Source organism: Podarcis bocagei (assembly GCF_964188305.1).
Source record: "Podarcis bocagei genome assembly, chromosome: 1".
Classification (NCBI taxonomy): domain Eukaryota; kingdom Metazoa; phylum Chordata; class Lepidosauria; order Squamata; family Lacertidae; genus Podarcis; species Podarcis bocagei.
The window spans coordinates 99860711-99872809 of NC_138125.1; the positions used below are offsets into that span (position 1 = coordinate 99860711).

Below are 12099 nucleotides of genomic sequence, written 5' to 3' on the forward strand. Positions count from 1 at the left end.
TTGAAGGAGAAATGTGGGAGGGATGTGTTGAAAGTATCGAGCAAGGCATGCTCCTACTGCCTGTTTGTTGATCCCAAATGCCCCCCTCCACGTTTTTCCTTCAAAGCACAGAGATTTAAAGGAGTAGTGTGAGTGGGGTGTGTGTGTTGAAGGTGTTCTCATAGTACCCATCACCTGGGAATGCATCTTGCTTGATCAAAGGAACAACCAAGAGCTTTAATCTCACCTTAGCATCTGTCTGAGCAGCCCCATACTGATCTTGATTCAAGCTCTGTTTCAAAAACCACAGTCATTTAAATAATGTGTGAGATTTTGTAGATGCTAGAATTGTTATTGTCGTCATCAGCACCATTATTAAAATTTCCTACCCGCTCTTCACCATAAGGTCTAAACATGGGTTACATCAAGAACACCATACAATTTTTTAAAACTAACAACCATACAAAACAAGTTAATTAGGTATACTTCTCTTTAAGGAAGAATTTGCATTAAAAAAAAAAAAAACTCCAACCTGATTGAGTTTAATGAAATCAGAAAAATTAAGCCAAGCTGTTTAATTCTTTTTTTCTGGCTTGGGTTTGAAGACAGGGTTTGTAATTTACAGATAAGCCCAGGAACTGGCTGTGTGTACTATAGTGGGGAAGTGAGCAAGGGAAAGAGATCTGAGCTCCAAGGAAAGCTAAGTGGAAGCATGTTCAAGGAAGGGGTCTGAAGACTGCTGAAATCTTGGGATCAAAAACTGATTGGAGTTGTAGTCCAAAAAGGAGGACAATTTTTTAAGACCAAAGGGAAGACCAAATCATCATTTCCTCCTTTACTGGATGTGTGATCTTCAACAGCAATAGAGAGGGATTTTTGAGTGGTGGACCGTCAACTACAAAACACCCCCTCCCCCCGCAAAGAGGCTTGCCTGGCAGGGCACCAGTGTTGCCATGCGGGAGGGACCATTTTGGAAGCAAATAATTTTAATGGGTTTCTTTCTGGGTGGGGCACTTTCTGGATTTTATTTATTGTCCTATTGCCCTGTTAAGATCACTGATCATACACCATCATGAAAACCCCAAAAGAATGAAGTGTGGTATTGAAATCTTGAAATAAATTTTAATTAAATAAAACTTCTTACAATATATTTACTCTTCGTTAGAAGATGTAATAGCTAGTGTGTTTTGTGTTCTTAAACTGATAATTCAAATATATGTGAAGATGCTTGGATTTTACAGGGCTCAAGGCAGGAAGATTCTTCCTAGTCTCCTGTAACCTTTGAATGAGCATCTGTGCGTGGCTTTTAACCAACAAACAGGGAATAGTGTGTTGCTGTTGCATGTGATGGAACTGAGGGATGCAAAACACAAACTTGTGCTTTCTGATCCCAGTGGAGACAAAGGGTACATTTACTTCTCAACTAGAAACCAGACTTTGAGGTTGCTGATTTACACAGTTGAGAAGTCTCATTCATGCAATATGTTTCAAGGGTTATTCTATACAGAGCACTTCACAATCCATCTTTGAATGAGTTCTAGAGAAAAGGAAAGCAGGTCAAGGGGTTTTTTTATGAAATAAATTTCTTCGAAACAAAGCACCTAGTTTTCCACATTGCTTCAAGTCCTAGGATATGGGGGGAAACCAAGAGACTTTGTGGCTCACTCTAGAGAAGAATTTTTAAATGCCACCATGTATGTAATGAGCAGCGTGATTCCACCATTAAGCTTTTGTGAACTGGGGATGATGAGAGGGATTCTTTTTTCTTCAAAGCACTTGCATAGGCGGAGTTAAATTTGGGAGAGGATCAGTAATTATTTTGTGTGGCTCAGATGTGTGGGGCCCAAAACATAGCATAACCAGTCTTCTTGGTGAAATAAGAGCTTAGATTTTAACTAGTTCCAATGGTGGGAGTACTGATGGGGTACTGCAGCATTTTTTGCTGATCTGGCCACTGCTACAGCCCCTTTGCCCCTTGAAATTCTGCTCCGTAGGATCAGGGGAGTCTTGGAGCAGCAGGAGATATTGTATTGTGTAGTGGTGGTGGGTAATGAGATAGATAGGTCTCTGCATTATGTGAAGACTCAGTTTTGGTTGGCTTATGTTTCCTTACTAGGATAAGAAAGCTTATTTGGATGTCATTCATACCTATACAGAAGTTCATGGAACTGTCCACGGGACAAGTACTGTCTACATGCCCAGCTATGTTAAAAACCATGGCATCCTCAGTGGCCGGGATTTGCAGTTCCTGCTGAGAGGGACAAAGGTAAGTTGGCTGGTATGCAAAAAAGAAGAAGAAGCAAAACCCCAAAAGATTAAAATACATGTGCATTCAAATGCATTTACTCCCCCCCCCATGAAGCGCTTGACACATTATGCTCATTGTATCATAACAGCTCTAAACATTTGCCAATGTCCAGTGTTCCAAAGATTCCACTGGTTTCAGTTTTTTATTGGGATGGTGCTTCATATGTGTGTTAAGTTTGTTTAGAAAAATGAAAAGCTTTCACTGTTAAATGTCCGCCCCTCCACCCTCTAGAAGTTTTGCATGCATGAGAACCAAGTTTGATGATTTCAGAAACACTCCTCCCACATAAACTCACTTCATAATTTGGCTCAGCAAACTTGAGGCAAAATCCCTCTCACACAAATACACACAAATAGCTGTTTATTCTATTATGTTGTGTTTCTGTTAGGCTACTTTTTATTTACCTATCAGCCTGAAAAGGTTCCCAAGGCAGCTCACAAAGAACAAATAAATGTGAATACAAAATAATTCAAATGCAGACAGTACAAGTGACAAAAATTCAACAAAAAACTTAATATTTCAAAAGTATTAAACACCAAATACATCCGTGTTCCTGCCAAAAAAAGCAAAGAACATTTCCACAAAAATACTGAAAATATTCTTTCAAAAAGGCCAAAAGGATTTGCTTGCATGGGATCTTTTTGAAAGAAGATTTTCATTTAAAGTGAAGCAAAACATCACTCAGTAAAATAATTTCCTTTCTTATTGAAATGGTGGTATGTGCTGCTTATAATTTTGATCCAGTTGGTGAAGTTTGTAGCGCCGTTACTTCCAAGTTACACTTCACAGATGGTAGCAGCTATTTAATATGAGTGGAGGACAGTTGGTGCTGTATTTATTATTAAGTGGTAACAGAAGCCCCTGTGCTGTCAAGACATGTGAGCTACACACTCTCCCCTAAGGAGCTTTTGTTAAATAAGTTGACAGCATATAGAACAGAAAAGATGTTCCAACAGCGTCGAGGTAAAAAGTGAAGAATGCTTATCTACCCATCCAGTATCATTTTCTGTAACTAATTAAAACTCAGCCACTGCTGAATTGTTGGTGACATTTTAAAGTCCTTTAATTAATGGTTCGGCCATGTTTCTGCTGCTGCTAATTAAAAGATATAATTTAATTGCTTATCAGACTTGTCTACCTTTTTTGTTTGCTGCATGGGAATGCAGAAATAGATCAGGTTGTTCTCTGTAGATGTTGAGCCCATTAAATCTGCTTTTTAAAAAAAGAGTGGGAACTCATAATGCAGGAGGTTTTCTTTTCCTGTATTTCACTGTCAGCTTCTCCACAAAAGGCACTCTGTAATAAGGGTTATAACATTTTGAAGCCAGATGGCACTTTGCCCTATTTTTCTTTTGAAGAGGTATATTGAAGAGGTATATTCATAATCTATACTAAAAATTTGTTGCTTTAATATCCAGTATTGTTCATCTCAAAAGAGCCTGAATCCTGCCCACTTAAGACTTACAAGTTAATAATTCTCAGCAGCAGCCTTTGCCAGGAGCTTTTGGGGATTAAAACTTGCCCCTCTCCAATGGCAAGGATCATTGCAGGATGTCCAGATCAAGATTTGTGCATGGAAGCTCATGTTCCGACAAAGGTGCCTTCAAATGATTACCTTTCCCCCCTGTCATATGGGGTTCCAGAGTCATCTGGAGACTAAGATGTGACAATTTGCTGAAAGTGTGATGGCTGGAAAGACCCATTCATGTGGTCATGCTAGGTGAGGACTTCCTTTTTTTAGAAGAAAGGAGGAAGGAGTAAGATAGATTGGTCTTAACCAGCAGGAAAGAGAAAGTCAGGACATTTAAGTAGCAGAAACTTTGGGAGAAAGTGGCCAAATAATTCTCAAATTCATCAAAAGTGAATGAGTTGAATTTCAGGGGAGAAACCCTGATTTTAATAAGCTGAGAGAAATACTAGATAGGGAAATTCCTCAGGTGGTCAAGAGTTCCTGAAGACAGGAGGCACAGCTAAAAGAGAGATTGAGAGAGTAGTATACAAAAGGCAATGTGAAAGTATAGCGAGGAGCTAAAAATAAAAAGGTCATTTATAAAGGGAAGACAGGTAATCAAGGACAAGTGCAGACAAGGAATCCAGACTTGTAGGGACAGTGTCAGGAAAGCTAAAACTCAGAATGAGCTGAAGCTGGCTAGAGATGCAGAGAGCAACAGAAAGGGTTTTTCAGGTACGTACAATGGATTTCTCAGTAAGAATGGTGAAATGCTAAAGGGTGACACAGAGAAGGCAGCACTGCATTACTTTGGTCTTGCCTTCATCTCTCAAAAAATGAAGTGTGCAACCTTGCATAATTAGCATAATTAATGAAGGTCAGGATTGCAGTTCAGATAGATAAGGAATTAGTCAATAGAAACAAAGATGCCGAGTTCAAGTATTGAGGGCCAGACAAATTGCACCCTAAAGTACTAAAGCAGGGGTCAGCAAACTCTTTCAGCAGGGAACTGGTCCACTGTCCCTCAGGCCTTGTGCGGGGCCGGACTATATTTTGAAAAGGGGGGGGGGAATGAACGAATTCCTATGCCCCACAAATAACCCAGAGATGCATTTTAAATAAAAGGACACATTCTACTCATGTAAAAACATGCTGATTCCCGGACATCTGTGGGCAGGATTGAGAAGGTGATTGGGCCGGATCTGGCCCCCAGGTCTTAGTTTGCCTACCCATGTACTAAAGGAACTCACTGGTGTACTCTGATAACATTTGTCTATAATATTTGAGAAATCCTGGAGAACAAGTGAGAAGAGGAAGGACTGCCCAATTTTCAAAAGCTTAGGGAAAGGTGAATCAAGGAAACTACATAACAGTCCAGTTTCATTACCAGGGAAGATACTTAAATATATGATAAAGGAGTCAGATTGAAAGCATCTTGATGATAATGCAGTATTAGTAGAAACATGTATAAATTTGTAATTAATAATCCTGCCAGAATAAATTTATCATCTTTGTTGAGTTACAGGTTTGGTGGGTTGTGGGATGCTCATGGTATGTCTATATTTCAGCAGAGACTTTGACAAAGCCCCCCCCCCCCCATTGTACCTTGGTTAGCAAACTGTTTAAATGCAGGCTAAATGACATTGCTGTCAGGTGGATTCACAGCTGGTGTGAAATTGTACTCATTAGTGGTTCCTCATCAGACTGGAACGAGGTTTTAAGTGAGGTGCTGCAGGGCTGTGGCTTCAACTTTTTATAAATATAAAAGGGTGGAATGAGTCATCACATTTGCAAATAACACAAAACTAGGAGAGAGAACCTCTCAGAAGATTAAAATAAAATTCAAGTTGACCTTGACAGGATGGGAAACTGGGCTGAAGCTGACCAAACGAAGTTCGGTAAAGACTAAGGCAAAATTCTTCAGTGTGAGAGAAATCAAATGCACAGGTATAGGACAGATGATCCGGACTTGGCAGTAGTTCTTGCAAACAGGACCTCAGGATTGTAGCCAGCCACATGCTGAAATGAGTCAGCAACATGAAGCAGCGGCAAAGAAGAAAAATTTGGCTTTAGACTGCATCAATAGAGTCATAGTTTCCAGGACATGGAAAGTAAAGTAATTAAGTTCCATTTTATTCACTAATCAGACCCCAATGGAGTACAGTGTCCCATTTATGAGTGCTACACTTTAATAAAGATACAAACAGAGTGGAGTGGGTTAGACGAGAACAATGATTATGGTGAGCAGTATAAAAAAACAAGTTTTATGAGGTAAGGTCAAGTCAGGGATTGGAGTCTGCGCCTCTTCAGGTGTTTTTGGACTGCAGCTGCCATCATCTCTGATGACTGGCCATGCTGGCTAGGGCTGATGGTCATGGGAGTTCAACAATACCTGGAGGGCTACAGGTTAGCCTTCTTTGGGTTAAAAGAAAGGAGAATGTTTAGTCCAGAGTTTCCCAAACTTGGGTCTCTAGCTATTTTTGGACTACAATTCGCATCATCTCTGACCACTGCTAGCTAGGGATGATGGGAGTGGTTGTCCAAAAACAGCTGGAGACCCAGGTTTGGGGAACCCTGGTTTAGCCAAAGGAGAGAAGACCAAGGGGGCAGGATAGCACTCATATAGATGTCTAAGGAGTAGCCATGTAGCTCTTGGTTTCCTGCATCAGGCTGGGGTTAGACAAAATGGTCTATAAGACCAGGTACTTCTACGCAACTTTCTTTCAGGTGACTTTTTGCAGACCACTCACACTCCCTTCTTTCATCTCTTATGCTAAACAGCCTTTCCACACAGCTTTCCAAGTAGTTTGAGCTGGACTCGCTGTTGTAGACTAAGTACACATTCCTGCAAACTTTGCTGCCACCTGCCGTTGGTCTTTGGAAGTCTAGTGCTGTTTGAAGAATATGCTTATTCAAGAATGCCACCCTGCTCAGCTACTCTATGCAAGACATTTTAAGCCATTTGTGTAGTAATCATTGTGTGCCACAAGTTCAAGCAAAGTATTTGCTAATTCCCCAAAGACATATGCCAGGATCTCATGGTGGTTCTGTTACTCTGTGATGGGCCTAGAATGTCTTGAGGTCTGTGAATTGTGGTTGTGGATGAAGTGGACTTCAGTCAAAGCTTAGGACTTGGTGATATGTGTTACTAAGAAAGTGGGTGAAAATACATTCTCCCAATAATGGAAAGACAGTGTGCCTTGCTCCACCTTTTTTTCACTGCACTTTTGGCTGTAAAGAAATCTAAAAATATGATGTTCCCTTCTTCCTTTCCCTCCCTTGCCCACTACAAAAATATTGGAAATAGAGTGCTTTATAAAACTTGTTTTTAATTTAGAGAAGGTTTTATTTTAGGAAAAGGGTTTCATCATTTTCACTTTCGCCCGTTATAGAAAGGTTATCAGGTTTGCAGTATATTTTCATGGCTCTTTCAGGAGAGTGGCATGTTGCAAAAGCAAGCACCTTTTGCAGTCATCAGATATAGGGCAGGAAGCTGCCTTACTTTGTGAGTTAGATGTCCAGGCTGACCCTCCTGTTATGTCACAGGCAGCCTCCCCAAACCACCTGTACTTGTGTCAATAATAAATACAAAAGAATCGATCCATGCAACATTGCATAAAAGAATACAAGTAAGCTAACGTAATTTTACAGTTTAAAACTAATCAGGAAAGTGAATAATGTCTAACATTAAATGTAGCAGAGAAAATGAATTAAAAACTAATGTTATGAGTGTTTCTATTTTACAGCTCTTTGTTGGTCTTGGTTTTCCATATGAGGGACCTGCCCCTCTAGAGGCTATTGCAAATGGATGTGCATTTCTGAATCCAAAATTTAATCCACCCAAAAGCAGCAAAAACACAGATTTCTTCAAAGGCAAGCCAACACTCCGAGAGGTAAGCAATCAACATCCATATTCACAATTTTCTATTGAGTGTACTGCTGGTTGGACATGTCAACAGTAGCTTTTGTAGCACATCCTTTTTTAAATTTTCAAGCATCACCAAAGTATGGGATTTCATTGCTATTAACATAGCAAACTCTTGGTCTGGGATTGTTTCCTTCTGAGCCTATATCCTGCAATTACTTTTAGACATTTGTATCTAGAATAGTATCAGTGCTCAATTCTTTCAATTGGTTCAGTTTACACAGAAAATCCCCATTGCTAAAAACAAAAATCAATGTATGAAAATCTTAAGAGTGTAATTCTAAGCAGGCCACAGGTGTTGTTTTTTTGTGTGAGGTGGTTTGCACATTTATTTAGCTTTATGTACACAAAATGCAAGGAAGTTAAACTCTGTCCAATTTCCAGCAAGGGGGAAAAACAAAAAACAAACCACTTGAATTATTTTGCTAGACTTTAGGGGCAAGGTCCTTCTCTGTGTTGGGTGATGGAGGTCTACAGTGAACTTTTACTTGCAGCCACACATTTCAAGGTTCCTGATCAGGACTCTACTCAAATTCAAACACAGAGATAGATAGGGGGTGAGGTGGATGTGGATATTATGCCAGGGCTTGTATGTACACCCTTCTCCCTTCCCATAGATAATGGAGTTCACATGTTCACTCCCGAGCATACTTCTTGTTACTTGGAAATAACAGCTTGTTCCTCAATATTTATAATGTTTTACAGTCATCACCACCTGAATCGTGTATGCTGACAGCACATAGCCTATTAAAAGAGTATAAATAAAATTCTATGATATTTGTATTTAAATCAATATAAAGAATATTTGTTTGCCTGTTTTAGTTCCTGGAAAGGGCAGTCAGAGGGGGGCATTAACTTAATAAAAGGGATAAACATAGCATGGGGGGAATCAATTCTTTTCATAAACTGTTTGAGTGGCAATGGCCTCTTTCTTGTAAAAGAAACATTTGCTTTACAAGGTGCTTTCACTCTGTACAGGCAGCAAATATAAGCTGATAAGGATTTGTCCTCAAAATATGTCTCGACAACAAGAATTGGCTTTGTAAATATGGCATTCAGAAAGTAAAGCAAGGGAGATTAGGATTGAAGGCTCCTCATTTATCTACACGTGTTAGCTGCCTTTTAGCCTTCACTGGGCAGGAAGCAAGGTCTTGCTTGCCAGCCTTTAGCTAACATTAAGAGTGGAGTATTTTGGGCATAATGCCCAGCACTATAACTCTGTAGCATTAATTCTGAAGGCTTTTAGAAGAATGAGGCTATCTAGAAGTACAGGAGGTGACTCGTGGACTACAGACTCATGGGCTACCAAGGGGCTGGGACATGTGCATGTCAGTGCTTTACATGACCTCATATGCATCTCTGCCAAATGCATAATATCAGGCAAGGAAGTGGCTGCAGGAGAAAGCCAATTCAGGTGGGAACAGTTCCTTAAGAAGTAAACAGCTGCCTATAATATTTTGAAGCAAGGTAAAAGGGGGTTATGGAAAGAGTGGGTGCAGAATGTTTTGGAACACCATGAAGGTAAAATATGAAAAAAGAGATGGCTTATATAGCATGTGCTCTGAATTTGTTTTTTTAAGCTGTATTAAGTTTTTCAAAACGTTAAGTAAACAAGCTACAAAAAGTGTGTCATTGCAGATGGCAACTCACAAATTAAGTAATCTTATCGAGTCTTCCAGCTTTGACACAAATGGAAATGACTGAGCATACAATTCTCATATAAATACTAATTAGCTTGGCAAGAGATACTAGAGAGGTCAGAATTTAGTATCAGAATGTTAGGATACTTTATTGCAAGATACACTAAACTGTCTGCTTCCCTTTTTCAAGGTGCATTGCACTGTCCCTGACTCTTATATAATTACTTGCCCCACATTTCAATGATTAGGTTCTATAGAAATCTTGATAGATAATTCCTTTTTGGTGAATATGATGAGGTGAGCAAAGCTTTGAAAACAAAGGAATAAAGAGCCCCCTAAATGGCTGGAGTGTTATGTTATCTACACATTTTGCATCTTATTGAAATTTGCCTACTGAAATGAATATGATTCCCGGAAAGATGACATGTGATTGTTTTTCTTTCAGTTGACATCTCAACACCCCTATGCTGAAGTTTACATCGGGAAGCCTCATGTTTGGACTGTAAACATCAATGACCTCTCTGAAGTTGAGAAGGCAGTGAAAGCAATTTTGAATCAAAAGGTTAACAGTTTTGTGTGTTGTTGTTGTTGTTTTAAAAAACCCACTGCATTTGTAAATCAATGCATAAATATGGAACAGAAACATATGATAGTGTGAGGTTTATCAGAAAGAGCTCAATATGAAACTAAAAGCCTTAAATAATCCAACAAAAATAAAACTTTCTATGTTTTCTGGCTACGATGAATTACAGCTTGTTGCAAACTCACATGGATCATTATATGAGATCCATTAATATGCAAAACATATATATTGTAAATACCATGCAATATGCAAAATATGAATATTATTTCAAAAGATAGAAGATTTATATCCTGTTAAGAGCTTGAAACCGGGAGAGGGGCACTCAGCTTATAACTCCCCACCCCTGCCCATCCAATATAGCTGGAATGTCATATTTGAATATATGTATAGATTATACTTTGTTAAAGCAGATGCTATTTTACTATGTATCCTGCGCAAATGAGAAGCCTCAGTGGGGGGGGGGGATTACAGATCGAAAAAGCACAAAATTATTTCTCTGGTAGCTGAGAGCTTTAATGGTAGGGGAAAATGGGCTAGGAAATACTACAGGTGTGAAAGTTGCTGAGTGTTTTTATAGTTTAATTTCATGGTAGCAGCAATATTTAGAATGGCAGATGCCTTACTAAACAACTTCATAACTAATACCTGAGCACCTGCACAAACATATGTTACAGTGGTGCCTTGGATAATATTTTTTAAAACAACAACAAGGAACTAAACTGCACATTTTATTTTAACAGATTGAGCCTTACCTGCCCTTTGAATTCACATGTGAGGGGATGCTCCAGAGAATGAATGTTTTCATAGAGAAACAGGTATGCTCTCCATATCCACAAATACTTGCTTTGTGAGCACAGAGATCCTGTGTAAGCCACTATATTACGAGTGCTTGTTCTCTGTTGAATAGAAGTGGAATAGACTAAAGCTCATAGTTGTGCAACCAATTTCACTTAACCAGCAAACTGCTAGAGGGCACTCTATGAAGCACTCTATCAGCGTCTAAAACAAATCTTGTGGTCAGTCCACACCTCTAATAGATTGCTTGGTGATGCTTTTTTGTTGTTGCTGAGCCATTTTCAGTGCTCTTTTAATATTTTTATTTTATTAGTTGGTTGTTTATTGCCTTGGGGGTCCCACATTTTTAGACAGAAAACATACATTAAAAGCTGCCTTCTATTAAAACCGAACATTGGTCCATCTAGCCAGTGTGGTGTAGTGGTTAAGAGCAGTGGACTCGTAATCTGGTGAACCGGGTTCAATTCCCCGCTCCTCCATATGCAGCTGCTGGGTGACCTTGGGCTAGTCACACTTTTCTGAAGTCTCTCAGCCTCAATCACCTCACAGAGTGTTTGTTGTGGGGGAGGAAGAGAAAGGAGATTGTTAGCCGCTTTGAGAGTCCTTAGGGTAGTGATTAAGCGGGATATCAAATACAAACTCTTTTTCTTCTTCTAGCTGTGTATTGTTTACCCTGAGTGGTGGTGACTTTCAAGTTTCAGACAGGAGCTTGAAACAAGATTATACACTTGGCAGAGATCTAGGCAGCCCTGAGATCCATGCTGGTTACCTTACAGTCTTGACTGAACCGTCTGGAGATTGAAGCTTTGAATAACAGCAGCGTATTGAGTGAAATCACTTTTTGCCCTGTCATTATGAAATGTACTTTTTTTCAGGATTTCTGCCATGGGCAAGTGATGTGGCCCCCATTAAGTGCCCTTCAGGTTAAAATTGCTGGGTCTGGGAAATCATGTAAGCAGGTTTGTCAAGAAAATCAGCTCATCTGTGAGCCATCCTTTTTCCAGCACCTGAACAAGGACAAAGACCTCTTGAAGTAAGTACTGCAGTCAAAGAAAGTTGCAAGTAAACATTATCAGCACATTTTGAATGTCGCTCTGGAACACAGTTTCAATCTCAGCACAAGATAAACTTCAGAGGCTTTTGAATATAATGCATTTGTGTTCATGCATCTATACACCTGCATAGCACCATTTAATAGACAGAGAAAACTGAACCAAATGATGCCGTGCATGTTGCTAACCAAACAGAATTTACCATAGCTTTCCTTTGTATTGCAACCAATTCCCTGGCTTCTGCCTATGTTGACCTACAAGTTACAATTGATGTTTAGATCTACTTTCAAATACTTTCCCCTAGACTGGTGTATGCAGGTATTGGCGGAAAAGAAACCCCATAACTCCCTATATGCTCTCACGTGTG

At 39.6% G+C, this 12099-nt stretch overlaps 1 protein-coding gene across 4 annotated transcripts in view; it reads left to right on the top strand.

Annotated features, from left to right (window-relative positions):
• Positions 1–12099, top strand: part of MGAT5 (alpha-1,6-mannosylglycoprotein 6-beta-N-acetylglucosaminyltransferase) — a 128741-nt gene that overhangs the window by 107044 nt on the left and 9598 nt on the right. For all 4 annotated transcript variants that reach the window (XR_014009601.1, XR_014009602.1, XM_081199729.1 and 1 more), the window contains exons 12-16: positions 2096–2245; positions 7484–7630; positions 9748–9864; positions 10626–10700; positions 11556–11713. Coding sequence is in view for 2 of the 4 variants with exons in the window: in XM_081199729.1 (XP_081055855.1) it covers positions 2096–2245; positions 7484–7630; positions 9748–9864; positions 10626–10700; positions 11556–11713 (647 nt within the window). In the remaining 2 variants the exon portion in view is untranslated. The remainder of the gene's footprint in view (positions 1–2095; positions 2246–7483; positions 7631–9747; positions 9865–10625; positions 10701–11555; positions 11714–12099) is intronic.